Source organism: Quercus robur, chromosome 8 (genome assembly GCF_932294415.1).
Source record: "Quercus robur chromosome 8, dhQueRobu3.1, whole genome shotgun sequence".
Taxonomy (NCBI): Eukaryota; Viridiplantae; Streptophyta; class Magnoliopsida; order Fagales; family Fagaceae; genus Quercus; species Quercus robur.
The window spans coordinates 51,676,677-51,691,266 of record NC_065541.1 but is presented as its reverse complement, the minus strand read 5'-3'; the positions used below and the strand labels follow the sequence as shown (position 1 = coordinate 51,691,266).

The 14,590-nt window shown below is 35.6% G+C and overlaps 2 protein-coding genes across 4 annotated transcripts; one reads left to right on the top strand and one right to left on the bottom strand.

The window, feature by feature from the left end:
- Positions 1 to 5,380: 5,380 nt before the first annotated feature.
- Positions 5,381 to 8,616, top strand: LOC126696927 (uncharacterized). Its single transcript, XM_050393692.1, has 2 exons — positions 5,381 to 5,759; positions 7,935 to 8,616. The coding sequence occupies exons 1-2, from the start codon at positions 5,549 to 5,551 to the stop codon at positions 8,153 to 8,155; spliced, it is 432 nt and encodes a 143-aa protein (XP_050249649.1). The 5' UTR covers positions 5,381 to 5,548; the 3' UTR covers positions 8,156 to 8,616.
- A 1,169-nt stretch (positions 8,617 to 9,785) lies between these two features.
- LOC126696926 (F-box/kelch-repeat protein SKIP4) lies at positions 9,786 to 12,966 on the bottom strand. 3 transcript variants are annotated; one of them, XM_050393689.1, is made up of 3 exons: positions 12,827 to 12,966; positions 11,303 to 11,811; positions 9,786 to 10,574 (listed from the first exon to the last, which is right to left on the bottom strand). In XM_050393689.1, the coding sequence occupies exons 2-3, from the start codon at positions 11,776 to 11,778 to the stop codon at positions 9,977 to 9,979; spliced, it is 1,074 nt and encodes a 357-aa protein (XP_050249646.1). In that variant the 5' UTR covers positions 11,779 to 11,811; positions 12,827 to 12,966; the 3' UTR covers positions 9,786 to 9,976. The 3 variants fall into 3 exon arrangements, with proteins under 3 accessions (XP_050249646.1, XP_050249647.1, XP_050249648.1); XM_050393690.1 differs by lacking the exon at positions 12,827 to 12,966 and adding an exon at positions 12,666 to 12,820; XM_050393691.1 differs by lacking the exon at positions 12,827 to 12,966 and adding an exon at positions 11,916 to 12,030.
- Positions 12,967 to 14,590: the final 1,624 nt, after the last annotated feature.

Below are 14,590 nucleotides of genomic sequence, written 5' to 3'. Positions count from 1 at the left end.
CGGCAAAAAATTTACGTACCAGACGTCTATGTATGATAGCAGGGGGCTGTCAACTATCAGTGCCTGCTTGAAAGGCTGCCAAGTAGAATAAACCGGCTCCACTCCGAGGATCAAGTGTGAGGCCTGGAGTTGTCCGTCCTAATGCACGTATATCTCGGAACGGAGGACGAAGTTTAAATCCTTGGCGTGGACGGCTCTGAGGTCCTGAACAAACACTTTGCCGTCTGCAAAAGAACAGGTGATGCATTAGCCTTTAACAATAAAATTTTTTTACTCCAATAAGAAGAAAAGAAGAGGCAGAGGAAAGCAATTATATGAAGGGGATGGTACGAACCCACTTCATGCCGTGTAAGGGGGCAAGGGATCTCCCCGGCAAACCAATTGCCGCGCATCCTGACGAACTCCCCGGCGGAGTTCCTATTCGAATCGGGTAGGCACGATATCAGCCGTACCCGAGCATCCCTTGTCTTTAGGTAATAATTGGTGGATTTGCTCCCACAGAGGCTGTACATTTGGTTAATATCATGGTGGTCTAACTGTAAGTTAAAGGTGTGGTTCAACTTACTGACACAACTAACTACCCGGTAAAAATTGGGGGGAAGCTGGTCAGGGCACAGCCCATAGTAAGTGAGTGTGCTTATCAAGAGGGGATCTACGGGGAACCTGACCCCACCTTCTAAAATGGACATCAAAGGAAAGAAGGCTGTACCCTGCCCTCGGTGGAATTCCATATCACTCTCATGGCAGTAAGCCATGTCCACGTCATCGGGAATATTAAATTTACTCCTAAAGGTGGCCAAAGCAGCCGGGGATTCTAGAAGGTAAGAGTAACCCATCTATAAAGCCTAAAACTACAAAAGTGAACTCAAAGAAACAAAGCTAAAGGAACAGGAAGGGGAAGAAAGACTTACTTTGGGTTCTAAGGAGGAAAAGAACACTGAGCAAGCGAGCGCACAGAAATGTGGTCGGCAGAGAGTAAGCACTAAAGATCAGAGGCGAAGGAAAAATGGAATGGTGTTCAGAGATGGACTATTTACAAAGCCAAAAAGAAGTGGGGGGAGAAGAAACGTTTAATCAAGCAATAAATGGGCACAATTTACGAGCGACCCAGCGACTGCCAAACGTAACCGATTCGCGCGCCGCTTCGGTCCACGAACCGTCAGGCAATAATGACGACTGCGCCTGGCGCCGCGAGACGGCGCGTCTTTTGAGAATATTAGTAAAAAGTAACAGTCATAAGTCCCAGACGAGAAGGTTCCCGAGGTTAAAAGGCCCAAACAGCTCCTTGATTCTTCTCGGCGACCGAGTATGAATCAAGGGGGGGCTATTGTACGGCACCAAGATCCTAGGCCCATACAGGCCCTGGGTCCAGTCCCATACAGGCCCTGGGCCCAATCCCACACAGGCCCTGGGCCGAGTCCCATACCAGCCTTGGGCAAAGGTCCAGCCGTCCTGCGCCCTTCTTGGAGCTTCCTTCATGTACGAACAAGCGCAGGGTATTGAATTCCGAGAGGTGATCGGACAAACGTTCCCGGTCAAATATATGAACTGTTCCCGGGAAATTGTGATATTCCCAAGGAACTGAGTTGCCGAACATAGTCGGTCAAGATGGAGCCAAGTTCCAAGATCATAAATGCTGCACCGCCCTTTCACCTAAACATCCACTTTAATCAGATAATATTGGACCTCCAGTAGCACTAACGGTGGCTGTAATCATAATCTTCCCACTAACCTTAGCTATAAATAGAAGAAAGTTGGGAGAAGAAGGGGTTCAGAAAAATGGAGAGAAAACAGACAAGGAGAGAGTATAAATTGAGTGTTGCTTTAAGTCTCTCTGCCGAGAACGACCCATTGTAGGAAATCCTTAAGCCCACTACAAATAAATTGTGAGCCCAAGTAACCTAAGGCCCAGAAGTCTTGTACTTGGTTCATACAGTTACAAATATGGCTAACTTTATCACTAGCCAGCAGGTCTTCCACCAAGTGGTGGGTTATATAAAATAAAGTGGTTTGATTGAAGATCAGCCCCCATCCTAACTAGTTTATCAGTACATTTATTAGCTTCCCTGTACACATGCGCCACAATGCAGTTAGGAAACATCTTCATCAAGTTCTTGCAATTAGATAACAATGGTTCTAGGATAAGATTTTCTACAAATAAATTAGATAGTAAGTAAACAAGAAATTCAGCATCCATTTCTACACAAATATTTTCTAGATTGAGCTGTTTAGCCAGGTTCAGTCCGTCCCTGAGAGCTTCACCCAGTCATAAAAGAAAAACAAATTATATTATAACATATATTTAAATAATAAGTAATTACAAGAATCTTATTTCTCCAGTTGAAACCCATAAAATAATTAAAATAGTACATAAAAAAAGTTGTATATTAAAAAAAAAAAAAAAGACATATTGAGCTTTCCTAGTCAATATTGCAATGAAAGTAACATTACAAAGAAGATAAAACCAAGATTTTCAGACCCGGATCGTTCATTGAACCGTAAAAGGGAGAGGTTCAAGGTTTTTGAGGTCGAATCGAGGTTGAACCGGGGTCGAATTGTGATGACGTCATAATTAATTTAATAATTAATTAAAGTCTAAATATAGATATTAAATTTATAAAACTAGCAAAATTGACAATATATTTATATATGTGAGGGAAATTTAATGATTTTCAAGCATATATTTAATAATTAAATAAGAAATTTAATAAAATAAAAATCATGAAAACATTAAAATTTATGATTAATTTTTGAAGTAAAGTTGAATATCTTTGAAGGATTTTAATTATATATATATTTTATTCCTTGTAAGAGATGGATAATTTAATTAAGTAGAATAAAATTGTGTTAAGTTGTTTTTATTAAAAAAAAAAAAAATGCTAAGGGGTTCACGGCTCTTGTCACCGGTTCGTGCGGTCCAACCCCAGTTTTAGGGGTTCATAGAATTAACAAAAAATCCGGTTCTTTATGCTTAAAAAACCGATTTTCATCCTGGTTCCTGGTTGTCACGGTCCGACCTCCCAGTCTAGTCCAGGTTTGAAAACCTTGAATAAAACCTGGGAAGTTTTGCAATGCTAATTCAGGCTCCAATACTAATATTCATCAATACACATGCCTCTTTCCTTGAGACGGATTTTTCAAACTTTACTGGAGTTAATTGCAAGGTGTACGTAACCAAAGGAATCCTAATGATATTAAGCAAATTTCGAGTGCATACTTAAGTTTATCAAATCTACATATTCGTATAGGTTAATTATAAGAAGAATTAACTGAGATGACAATAAGTTTATTGCAAATTGTAGGAGCTTTTTAATTTGTTAATAGAGTTTTTGATCATTCATATCATAGGTGAATGTCATATATGCATACCAAGATAAGAAAGGACTTTTAGAATAAATTTGAACATATAGATAGGCATATTAAGTGAATTGTAATAATTTATTATAAAAAGAATTTAAGTAATTAGTCCATTTTTTTACAAGGTATGAAATATGCAAAAATAACCCACCAATCTAATCCAACCCAACCTATCCTAACAAGGTAAAATTGGAATGAAAAAGACACTTAAACCCAATCTATGCACACCCTTACTTGAAAGGGTATTTGGCCATTGAAAAATATAATAAGGGTAAAATACAAAAACAAACCTTGAGTCTTTAGCTAATATCGTATATGAGAAATTCAAATTCCAAACAGTGAAAGAAATTAAAACATACCACCAATCATTGTTGTTCAAGTGTTTTATAGAGAAAAAAAAAAAAAAAAAAACCAAATGTAAAATAATGAATTGGAAAAGAATTTTTTGGTATATAGCCTTATTTTCCTTATAAACACTTTGATGGAGAATACTTGTTTTTTCAGTGCTAGACTAGAGTCCCTTCAATTTAACGTTAGTTCTCAATTTATAGTTTTATACTCTTCTATCAAGAAGTACATATGTTCACCAAAAAACATTTACCAAACAACCTTATAAGCATTTGTTTACAAAAAGACTCTTAATAGGATGAGTATTTATCTATCAATCTTACTATTAAACAAATAAAAATAAAAATGAATATATCCGCTTGGAAGGAGGGAATGGAATGGAATGAAAAGGAATAAAAAGAATAATTTTAAAATATTCTTCCCTTCTCTTTTGGGAGTTTTAATGGAGGGAATGAAAAGTCCATTCCCTTGTTTGGGAGTTTAAGTGAGAGGGAATGGAATGAGTAGGAGGGAACACTCATTTCTCTCGATTCCCTTAAAACCTCAAATTTTCATTCCCCCCGAAATTGGGAGGAATGGGAGGGAATGAAATTAGATTTAATGATTTTTTACTAAAACTCCCAAAATACCCTTATATATTCAACCCTTTATTTTAAAATAGGGATCTAATAGTAATATTGTCATAAAATGATTCCATTCCATTCTCTCTATGTTGCTCCCAAACAGGATTACTTACATTCCATTTATTTTCATTCATTTATTTTAAAACATCCAATCAAGGTTACTTAATTCCATTCCATTCCATTCCATTCCATTCTTTTCTATTCCTTTCCCTAACTTAAATACATTCCTTTCCATTCCCTTATGACCATCTCATTCCATTCCATTCCATTCCCTTATGAACTCCCAAGCGGAGCAAATGATTTGGATAAAAACTATATGGACCACATTTAGGGTGTGTTTGGATAGAACTTATTTTGCTGAAACTGAAAACTGAAAATACTGTAGCAAAATAATTTTTAAATATGTGAATAGTATTGTGGGACCCATTTTTAATGAAAAAGTTGCTGAAAAGTGTAATTTGTGGGTCCATGAACAGTGCACAAATGCATTGTTCACGGACAAAAAGTCAACAAGTGCGGCTAAAAAAAAAAAAAAACAGCTGAAACGCGTGAAACGCTAAACGTGGACGCAGAAGCTGAATACAAACACACACTTAGTCTCCCAATGGGAAAAAAATCTTACAGTAGATAAAAAATATACATATATTAAATTTGCACCAAACTACGCTTAACATCTTTTGAAAATTCCTTACTTCTCAAAATCTTTCATTTCCATTCAACAACACATCTTGATTGCATAGGTCTTATAGTGTCTAATTAATAGATGTCCTTAGAATATTTGTCAATCGACCATTTAAAGATAGTTTTAAGTTTTATGAGAAATATTAAAAACAGTTTAAAAAATCAATTTTAATATCATATTTTTTCCTTTTTCTATAAAATTTGTATAAAAATACTTCTTAAACCAATCTCTTTAGCACTTAATGGCATCGGTTAACTTTTCTAATGTTAATAATAGTCGGCATTAATACAAATCTAAGCCATAAAATAAAATAAATGAAATAAAAGAAATTGTTCCTTTTGGCCGTTGTGTAAGTTGTGTATAGCCGAGGAACGGTGTGCGCTGTAAGCCTCTCTCCATCAGATTCACTTTACATTACATTACATTACAGTCTCCACTACTGCATACGCGCGCTACGCTCCCAAAATTAAATCCCCAACTGTTACTTTTTTTCAAAATTTGAAAAACCCTAACCTCCCAACAACACACACAGAGAGAGATGAAGAGAAGGGTGGGAAGCTCGGAAGAAGAAGAAGAAGAAGAAAATGAAGAGTTGGAGAGAGATGTGAAGCAAATGGCTGAGAAGCTTCTACAATACAGAACCACTCTACCCGACCACCTCAGGTCCACTTTCTCTTCCGTCCTCACCGCTCAGAGACCCGTTTTACCTCCTCCATCCGAATCCGCTCCCTCTGGAGCTCCGATTCCAGGTACCATTTCCCACTTCTAGGTATCTAAGAGAGAAGAATTTTGGCTTAATTTTCTCAAAGCAAAAATAGAGGGGGTTTCTCGAATTTGAGCTCTTTTTTTTCTTCTGTATAATTTTTTTTTATTTTAAATATTTGAAAATTTCATCTCTAGGTTTAATATGTCTATAGCTCAGGAATTCAGTGGCTTTATTTATCTATTTGATAGAATTTTAGGGTTTTGAATGATGAAATTTTGTTTCAAATTTTTTAGAATGTGGGTATTTTTTATTTTTAACCTGTTTGTCAGTATGGTGTAAGGATGATACATTGTTTAGGTTGGTTGATTACTGCACTTTCTCGGCAACAAAGAGGCTCGGTTAGTCATTTGTCTGTCAAAAATTGAATTTGTAGATTTGTTTATCTAAAAGACAAGAAGGAATTATAGAATTCTTGCTAGGGAAATGACAAAAGATGGATTGTATGTTTACATGATATAAGCAACGCGTTAGTGTTGATTAGTAGTATTTTTTTTGTTATGCACTTGGGAATAACAATGAAGTCTGTTATTAGATTTGTATTTATAAAGAGTAGTTTACCCTCAAATGATGAAAGATTATGGATTGTAATCTGTAGTGAGTTTGAGAGGATTACCAAATTGTAAGTCATGAGTGGGACCAAAGATGAAATCATCATTCTTGGGTTAGTACTACTTCCAAATGAAGAGTTAACCTACAAGAAAAAAAAGTCTTCATTGATCAAAGTTGTGCTTCCCTGTGTGTTATCTGGTTTGATAGTCATGTCTTGTATCCTAGCCCCATGCAGGGGGTGTTCATGGGTCAGCTGGGTTTGGGTTTAGAGTCAGCCTATCACTTGAATCGAGCATTTTGGGTTTGAAACTTTTCCAACCATTGCCAATTTGAAAACTTGGTTGAAGTCAACTGCAATACATTCTCCGGTGAGTGGTCAGTTTTCAGTTGGCAATTGGTGGTACAGCCATAAGCAATGAGGGGAAGTGATGATGGCGGCACTCAAGGTTCAACAGAAAAACCTGGATTTACTCCCATCCCCTTTAAAGCCAGACCCTCTCACTAGACTGCCCACCAAACCCGTATGGTCTGACCATGTTGGTTGGGTGGGTTTGTTTGGCTAGGTTTTTTTATCACCCCTAGTCTTATGCAAATAATTGTTTATTGAACGTGATGATTCATTTTAGTATCCTCTTAAATCCACCTTGGTTACCCTGAATCCCTTTCTTATACATGCGCATACAAAATTACAACGCAAATGGGTTGTAGATTGCACAGACACCCTCCTAATCATTTCCATATGGAGTTACTCTCCTTACAGGAAACAATGTTATGATTGGATTACAGGCCATTGGTTGACATTGCGTGAATATGTCAGATAAACACGAGTTGGGGACTTGGGGTTATGGCGAAGATGAGATTAAAGCTTGTGATGATATAAATTTAAAGGTGAATTTGAAAGCTAATTACTCTGATTTGGACACATGCATCACAAATTATTTCCAAAGTCATATGCACTCTGTTCCTTATATGGGAGCACTTTTTCTGTCTTTAGCCTTGAAGTGTAGTACTTACAAATAGAATTGCTAACACTATACTTGGAAGTTTACCGGAAAAGACTTCAAAGGAATGGGTAAATTAAGATGAATGGAATAGAAAGGATTGAGGTGTTCTCTTGTCTTTTTTTTTTTTTTTGCTAATGAGGTGTTTTCTTGTCAGTATGTTTGTAAGTTTATAAATTAAGGAAAAAATGAAATTAATATATAATTTTACTTTTTAAACCCTTTACCTTTTTATTTATGCCTTTTATCAAGTTTTGGTCATAAATGGTAGTTTGCTTGAATTCATTGAAGCATTCTGCCCATTTTTGGGTGGTATGTTGATAGAGAAATCGTTGTTCATTTCCATTAACAGTATGTCCAAGTGTACTGTAAATACCTTTTTTTACCTTCTTAGTCTGTTGATGGTCCATAACCGACCCAAAATTTTTGGATTAAGGCTTGATTGTTGTTGTTGCTTGCTTGCTTTCTTTATTTCCACACTAAAAATGGTCCTATTTAATCTTTCTTCTATCTTTTGAAACTTGTGAACCACTTCAGTAGCCTCTATTGTTTGTAGTTCAGTATATCCATCTGTTGTTTGAGGCAGTGATCTTGTATCCATTATACAGATGCAGGAGGACAGGTTAAATCTATTGAGGGGCTACAAGATGCAGAACAGGATCAAGAGATTGCTGAGAAATTACAATTACTTAAAGATAAAATTTCCAGTAATGTCTCTGCTATGCCTATTGTTTTGAAGAGGATGAAAGAGTGCATTTCTAAGATTGACAAATTGGATTCTTACAACGGAATCATACATCCTGTATTTAAGAGGAAAAAGACTAGTTGACCAAATCTCAGCATTCTCACGTTATTTTTGTATCAGTTGATGATTTGAAGATTAATGACAAGGGTGTCTCCCAATGGTTGATCAACTTTTTTTGCTCAATGAAGACATGCTTACATTTGGAAGGAAAGGGATCTAATGGCAAGAGTTCTCACCTAGAATGGATTTGGAATTTCACATGTACCTGTAATTAATTCAAAGGGCATCGCTTATGATATGTACCGTAATATGTTGTTAATATTCACAAAGCACCACCTGCAACCATCGAAGCATTACAAGAGAGGATGCTGCATTCTCAAATGTTTATATATTTTTTGAACTTTCCTTTTTTTTTTTTTCCCTTCCCCTTTCAATTTTTTTGGGTTGCTTGCTTCTGAAATATATTAAAAACTAAGAGCAGTCTGTGAACTAGTCAGATCATGTATCTTTGCATTTTCCCCAATTTACTATTTCTGTTCGTTTTCCATTTGTCTATGGAACGTAGCATTGGGTTTTCAATTTTACTACAGTTCGTTGGCTAGCACGTACCTATGAGAATCAGAACCCGGGTTGTGGACTACTGGGTCATTCTGAAGACATGCTCACTAAATATGTAATGATTCTTTTGTAAAAGTTTTCTAAAAAATGAGTTGTTTTCGAGCAAACATTTGTTCAAAAATTGACTAATTTTCTTATTTGATTGAACTTGTTACTCTGAAAATGAGCCCAAAAACATTTTTTGTTATTTGACTGCATAGAAAATCATTTATATTTCTTGTAATTTGAAATGATTATATAAACAAAAACTTTTATTCAAGAAAATATACTTGAAATAAGAAATTATCTCCAGTTTTTTAGGTTATTTGAGAGGTCTAAATGACAACTAGATTTTTTATTTGGAATTGACAAAAAATAAAGTGGGAAAAAGTTGCGGTCAATCCATGTTGGTCTGCAAAAACAAAGGAAGAATCAATGTTGGTCTGTAAAAACAAAGGAAGAGGGAAATTACCATTGGTTCTATTGGACTTGTTTTTTGTTGATCAGGGAAAATATTTTTTGTTGAACTTGCATTTTCTGCAAAGTGCAAACTGCTATATCAAACACCAAAGAGTACTAAAAAACGTTTTTCAAAAAATACCTTTTGCTGAAACAAACCGAATAGCAATCATCTTTTGTCTCCCCCTCTTAAATGAAAAAAATTATGTCTGAGCGGGTGATCCCTCCCTAAGAATCAATGAGCATTCCTACAGAGGCCTCTTATAGTTGACGGTCTTGAGTCTCTTGACAGTGTTTGAACCGAAGGCTTGCAAATTTATACAATATCAGAATGATAAAATTCGGCAACAAACTTGACTGGAGCCAATTGCACATGACATGGACACATCATCTTCCTATTGCGAGTTTATAGCCCAAGGCTCTAACCATGTTTATAGCCAAACTTTGTTCATGTCAAAATCGTGCTGCACAATGTCACCACACCCACCCGAAAGAAACCAAAAATACCCCACAGATAGAGAGGACCTGGGGTTCCACAGATATGGTGAAACGAAAAAAGAAACCCAAAAAAACTACAGATAGAGAGAGACTGGGGTTCCACTGATATGGCGAAACGAAAAAAGTTTTCACAAGCAATTTTCTAAGTATTACACACCAATTAACACAACATGAACAATGTCCACATGGGACAAAAGTATGAATACAATATAGTCTGAAATCCAATATTCAATCAGATACAGTGTTACATCTTCATTTCTGATGGGCATCCAAATGTGCCCCTAAACGTGTAATTATGTAACACATTCAGAGTCTCACAGTGGTTAGTTTAAGAACAGCTACAACAGAATCTCAAATTGCTAAACATTTACAGCTAATTACATCATCATCAGAAGTAATTTTAGAAATAGTAGAACTCATCATCACCCCTCCCATATTCCCTGCATTACCAACATCAATCACAACAGTGCTAAGCCCCTTTCCTACAACAAAAATGGTTGTCCCAATAGCAACCATCTGGCAGGGTGGTCTTGTACGCAAAGTTGACAACCTCCCAACTGGTAACCATTCCCTAGTCTCTTTTTGCCACATTATCAGCCTGGTTCCTGAACTCTGATCCAATACATATAGGGTCCCATCCACAACAACTGCTGGACCCCGCCATCCAGATACCATGTCAGCATCTGCATGTTGCCACGTGCCGCTTGATGGTTCATAAACTACTGCATACACATGAGAAGTTACAGCAGAAGTGCCACATCGAATATAAATCTTCCCATCCATGACTATAGAATCTTCAATTTCAGGAACAATGTTTGGATCTGAGTGAGACTTCCAATTATCTGTGCAAGGGTCATAAGTGTCCCAAGAATTTGGATTGCTTGAATTTGAGCCTAGCCCACCAATGGCATAAATTTTCTCATCTAGAACTTCACAAGCAAAATAACACCTGAATACATAGAAACTAAAGGATGATTTACTGTATCCCAGTGCGAGGAAAAAGAAAATGATCTATAAGGAAGAACAAAAGTGATGAAAAAACATACACCAGTGTGCATGCATTAATAGGCAAGTAACTTAAAAATGCATAAACATTACATAAAACAAAAATAAACACTAACAGTCTATAACCAGAGTTTTTTGGTCATAGCAATTAAAACTTTTAAAAACTAATCCTCAACTAACCTTGCACAACAACCCCCCCGTGCCGCTCCCCCCACCACACACACACACACACACACACCGGGGTTCTTCTCTTGGTCCCAAACCCTTAAAACAGGACTTTCAAAGGAAAACTTGCCCAATTCATTAATGGATCATTTTGCAGTTCTGACCCCCAAAAATTAAAAAAGAAATACCTACTAGTAATTATATATGGCAAAATACAAAAAGGATGTAACAGGCTGTCCAATATTCTCCCCCGCAGATTCAAGAAAATAAAGGTCTTTATTTTGTGAATTTACAATCAAAAGAATGCAAAAATTCAGCATTTCTCAATGTTGACAGAAGTCACAACTCACAACTGGCCAATGCTATTACCAATGAAGAACAAAATGCATAAGGATTCCATAAATCCATGATAAAGTGTTGTTTCAGAAAGTGAAGATCAAGTGAACCTAGAGAAAACTTCAATTGCCACTGTGCAAAATGACTTTGTACTGCAATAAAGAGTATTACCTTGCAGTTGATAATGGAGCAACATCACTCCAAGTGTTCCTCGAAGTATCATAGCAGTAAACTTCATTGGTAGCATCTTCAGACCATCCACAGCCACCCAACAAGTAGAGTTTCTTACCCAAAACCTCAAAACCAATGCCTTTTCTCTTCAAACTGCGAGGTGGAAGTTCTTGAATGGGCTTCCAACATCTTCTTGATGAATTGGGGTCCAACACATAACAGCAAACCTGCTCAAATTTGTCTCGACACAAAGCATAAATCCAAGTCTCATCAAGTTTATGCTTTCGGCGGTAAGAATGCCACTCTTCACTGCACACTAGGTCTCTCCATCTCTTTGAAACACACCTAAGGAGCATATGGTACTTTCGAGGAACCCTTGCCAGGCAAAAAAGAGCAATGTCATCTGGAAGTCCACATATTAGAGGTGTCAATTCCACTTGACTGACACTGTCTGATCCACTATCAAAATGTTCCATATTCAATCTTCGACACCCTGCCTAAGTGAAACCCTGCAAAATGTATAAGAGAATCATAAGACTCTCAAACATGCAGTAGCATTACACACAAACTGGATCCAATTCCTAAACTAGTATTTGCAATTTGACTGTCATACCTAAACTTGTGCAGATCATTTCATGGCCTATGTATACCCTTGATAATATTCACTGAAGCAAACATTATTTAGATAAAAAAAAAATTCTAGAATTTGAAGCATACAACTTTCCTGTTTCTTTGATTCTCAAAAAAAAAAAAAAAAAAAACCTTCCCGTTTCTTTCTATAAAGGAAAAATAATTTTTCAGTACCCCACTGAAACCATGATCATCTCTCTTGCTCCCCTAATTTGAGAATCCCAATTTTGAACAAAAGGAATTATACCCATGTAACAAAACAAATCCTAAGTAAATGGGTATTAAACTATTAATAATATAATAAAAAAAAAAGGATAAAAGAATTAATGGGTTTTTCACATTTCAGCATTTGGACATACCAAGTATAAAAAAATACGATTGTCAACATAAATGAATACTGTCATACCCAAATGCATAAACTCCTTTAAATGCTAAGAAAACCTAAATACAATAACATTCTTGACATGATTTCATATCTTCAGCTCAACACAACAAACTCATTTCATTTTCCACAATTCTAATCAAAAGGACTTAAAAGAAAATTACAGTATTAAAGACTACAATCTCCAATATGAGTCAAATTGTTTCAACAAAATTTCCCTTTAAGAAAAACCCAAAAATAAATAAATAAAAATGAAAGTATATGAGTTTCATCCCAATCAAAGACACCACTCTTTATCAGATCCATTGAAATTGTTCAGTAAAGTAAAAATTAAAATTAATCAGAACAAACATAAGAGATCAAACGAAAATGAATGTGGTAGGTTGATTTCATTTTCAAATCCAATAATGTTAGAATAAGAAACAAACAGCCGAGTTGGAAAGAAATCAAAGGAAAAGATTTTCAAAACCAAAAGAGACAATTTAGAATGGACAGAGAGAGATTAGTGAGACCTGTGAGTGTCTTCGGGTTCGGGAAATGAATGAGGCTGCCGAAGTGGTAAATAGTATTTGCCGTTTGCCGATGCGTGAAGCTATTAACTAACACTGTCTTTCCTTTTTTTTGGGATTGAATAACACTGTTTTTTCTGATTACTCTAAATCTAATTCTTTTTATTGTATTTTTTGATTTTTTTTGAGCAACAAAAGTATTTTTTGATTTGTTTAGCAATTTATTTTGATTTTAAGAAACTAAATTAATAATTTAAGCTAAATTTAGTTTTTTTTTTTTGATAAGTAGCTAAATTTAGTTAAATATTGCATTAGCTTTGGGGCCAACAGGGGCGGCTTAATGTATTTGGAGTCTAAGGCAAAAATTGATTATATGCAAAATTACTACTAATTAACAAAAACTACGAAGGATTTTTTCTTTTTTTTAGAAATTTTATAAACAGAAAAAATTTGACAAAATATTTCATACTTATTGATATGATAGATTGATAATAGTAAGTAAAAAAATGGTGTTAATGGTGGACTTAGAGATGAGAACTAGTAAAAGTTTGCTAATTAAATTCTTATTTTTTTTAGAAGTACAACATTTACAATATTTTTTTACAACAAATTCTAGGTTTTAAGTTTTTTTTTTTTTTACAATATTATTATTCTTTTTTTTTTCTCTCTTTGAAAATATCACTATAATTATTTTTTTGCCATCAATAACAGGTTGTAACAACCTACTACTTAGCATAATTATAAAAGTGTTGTAAAAAATATTGTGGACATTACATTTTTCTCTATTTTTTATTTGTTATTCATTTGGTAAAAAAATATTATTTTATTTATTGATTATAAATAACCTTATTGGTTAAAATTTGGCGGTCTTTTTTTTACTTGGGACCTTAGGCGACCGCATTTCCTGCTCCACTGTTCAGCCAGCACTGGGGGCTGGCCCAATCTTCTTTTATTTGTTGCTCCTTTGAACCTCTCTTTCTCTTAGTCAACGTTGTTCTGAAATCAATGTAAATATGTTGATGATGCCTGAAGTTGCTTTTCCTTTTAACTCATGTTTCGAAGTAAAATACTTTTAATAAAAGATTTTACGTGTTTAGTATGGTAAGTATAAATTTTCAAGCAAATCACCAAAATGGCAAAATCAATGGCTCAGCACCGAAGTTGCTAGTGCCAGAGGTCTGGTGACTAGACCATTGGAATTGGTAGCCAGAACGGTGGCTTCAACGACCAGACAATTGGAACTGGTAGTCATAACAGTGGCTTCGGGGACCAGACTGTTAACGATCACTATTGGAGTGATATCTCGGTGACTGGACTGCCAACACTAGTCAACAAAACAACGTCTTCGGTTATTGGATCTCTGACACCAGTTGCGGCACAACATCTTTGGCCACTGGACCACCGACATTGGACGTTAGTGTGGCATCTCCAACCATTAAATCACTAGCACAGATCACCAATGAGGTGTCTCATACCACTTGATTGCCAGTGAGACGTCTCTTGCCACCGAATTGATAGCACTAGTCACCGAAAACCAAACTGGTGACCTAGCGACCAAATGGGAGGGGGGAAGCCACTATGTGTTTTTTGAAAATGTTTTACCAAATTTTCAAAGATAAAACATTTTACAAATTTTTATAAAGGTTTTTACTATCAACGGAAAATATTTTATAAGTTTGACTATGATTTACCTGTAAACAAACACTTGAAAATAAAAAAATATTTTCTGAAAAATATTTCACTTTAAAACATCTTAAAATCAATGAA